Raw genomic sequence first — 2,500 nt, forward strand, 5'->3', positions numbered from 1 at the left:
GGCGGGCTGGTCGCCCCCGGGGCGCCCGAGGGCCCGGGCCGAGTCGGGCCGAAGCTGCTGGTGCTGAGCGCCCTGGCGGAGAAGCTGCTGCCCGAGCCTGGCGCGGAGCGCGCCACCGCGGCGCGCGAGGCGGACCCGGACGCCCGGCGCAGCTGGCGCTTCTGGAGGACGGTGCAGGCGGGGCTGACCCGGGCCGAGGACGCCCTGACGCGCAAGCGGGCGCGCTACCTGCTGCAGCGGGCGGTGGAGGTGTCGGCGGAGCTGGGGACCGACTGCGCGTGCGCCCCCCAGGAAGGAACCGGTACTTGCTTCTTTGCCCCCGGACCCATCCCTACTTGGCTTTCTGGGAGGGAGGCCCCCTGCTTCCGGCAGTCAGCTCCTGGGGTAGTCTCCGAGATCCGTACTGAATTGGGTTATTCTCATGGTCCCCGTAAAGCCTGAAAAACCCTGGGAACCTCATGTCGAGGGTGTTTTCTGAACTGACACAGATCACTGCAGCCGAGAGGAGTCTGCATCTCCTAAACTTTCTGACCCAGAGCAGGTGGAATACCGCATCCGTGGGAATAATTTAGGAACGAGCCCAGGCAGGATTTTACAGACCAAATTTGCACTATATCGTGGTAGGTCCGTTCTAACAGGAAAGAAGAGTTAGCGACCATCAAATTGAGAGGAAAATTATTTACATGTACTGAGCGATGAATTGAGTCTCGAGTGTTAGAATTTTGTAATGGAAACTAGCACATTCTTTTGAAATTTCCCTTGGTAGTTCTCTTAGCAGGATTTTTAAATATTTGTTAAGCATATGGGTCTTAAGTCGACCTTTGGAGAGTGTTTTTGAAATTGATTTAATTGAGTGAGGTTTAAATTTTTTTTACATTTTGAGCCTGTGCTTCCTACCACTTTATTACAGAACAAGAGTAGATGAGATAGCAGGGCCTCCCTTCAATTTGGTTTGTTCCTATTGATTGATTTGTTCACTGAAATTATGTGAAAGTACAGTTCTCGTCTTAAATTAATTTTGAGCTATCAAAGTCAAAACTGGATTGACTGATTCAAAACTGCCTCAATAGATAGAAAATGTCTACTTTTTCAACTGGAGCTGCCTACTTATTTATACTGGTAAAGGATTTTTGTTTGGCTGAAGTTGTGAGTAGATTAGATTTTTTATATGAGCTTAAAACATCAGGTAGTAAATATTTTAACAGTCCAAAAGTTGGTGATCATCCAATGAGAGTTGTCACTGGAAAACATTTTTTAAATTACCAAAGTTAAACACTCATTTATTTTAAAGAGTCAGTCATTCTGCAGTTTTAAAGATAAGCAGTGGTCTCATGCTTGTGCCCCCGCCCATTTCCTTCATTTCAAAGGGCAGCCACTTTTACCTCTTTTAGCTGATTATTTTGGTATTTACCCCCGTATCTTGAAATGATCTAGTAATGTCATGAAGTCCAATGTCATACTTGTAATTTTGGTTAAATGTGAGTTCAACAAAATTATGACTATGAAAATACTGTTCACGGGTGCTCTGTGTATATATGATGGGTTTTTTGTTTTTCCTTCCTGCAAGTTTTTGCTAGGTTAATGTCATCTATGTTTGGTTGTCTCCATTCTTGCCGCTAATTCAACCCCAGATTCTTAGTTAATTGTCCAGATCTTTCCTGTACAAAGTCAGATCATCAGGCATTATAAATTTTCCTGAGGAAGTGTCTCCTAGAGTCCTCTTACAAGCTCAGTCTGGTGCACGGCTGACATTCTTAGATCTGCCTTCACTATCATTTGGGGGACTCCCTTCACCTGATTCTGTGTTGGAGCCTCTTGTTTCCTGGAGTTCATCCTCTTTTTTGGTTTACTCATTTGTTGTAGTGTATTTTCTAATAGTTCCCTGAGATAAAACCTTTTAAGACCTTGCATATCTGATAATTTAATCAAAGGATCCTTTATGTCTGATATGTTTTCATTTCTGTCATTTCTGTCTGTCACTTTTTTATAGTTTCCATCTCCTGAAAATCCCCAACTGTTCATGCATGTTGTCTACCTTTTCCATTAGATCCTTTAACATACTCATCATAGTTATGTACAAGTTCTGTACTTGGACCATATCTGAGTTTGGTTTCGTTTTCTCTTTTATCTCTTGGCAATGCGATCACTTTTTTCAGCAGAGACTGAAATATTTATGCCTTCGAGACAGGCACTCCTCTCTGTTAGACTATTTGGGTTGAGTCACTCTGGTGAGCTGGCTTTGGATTTTGGTGGTGGTGGACTCTTGCCTCCTAATGTTTAGTGTGAAGCCTGTAAGGTTTTTCTCAGTGTTCTAGTATTTCTCAAGCCCTCGATGCCAACTCCACGGATGGAGAGCTTCCTCCATGCCTTTGTCCTTCCCTCAAGGATAGACTGCTGATTGATGTTGGTTACCTGGTGCAAAGCTTGAGATGGGGAAGGAGGGAACTTTTCATTTCTCCTACAACAGCCTCTTCTTAGGCCCCATGTGTCCGATCCTTAG

The 2,500-nt window shown here is 44.7% G+C and overlaps 1 protein-coding gene across 1 annotated transcript in view; it reads left to right on the forward strand.

Moving 5' to 3' along the window:
* TARBP1 (tRNA guanosine 2 -O-methyltransferase TARBP1) overlaps positions 1-2,500 on the forward strand; it is a 66,953-nt gene that overhangs the window by 689 nt on the left and 63,764 nt on the right. Inside the window, exon 2 of the mRNA XM_007450805.1 lies at positions 6-301. Within this exon, the coding sequence (XP_007450867.1) occupies positions 6-301 (296 nt within the window). The remainder of the gene's footprint in view (positions 1-5; positions 302-2,500) is intronic.

The sequence above is a fragment of the Lipotes vexillifer genome, unplaced genomic scaffold (assembly GCF_000442215.2).
Source record: "Lipotes vexillifer unplaced genomic scaffold, Lipotes_vexillifer_v1.1 scaffold3000, whole genome shotgun sequence".
In the NCBI taxonomy this organism is placed as follows: Eukaryota; Metazoa; Chordata; class Mammalia; order Artiodactyla; family Lipotidae; genus Lipotes; species Lipotes vexillifer.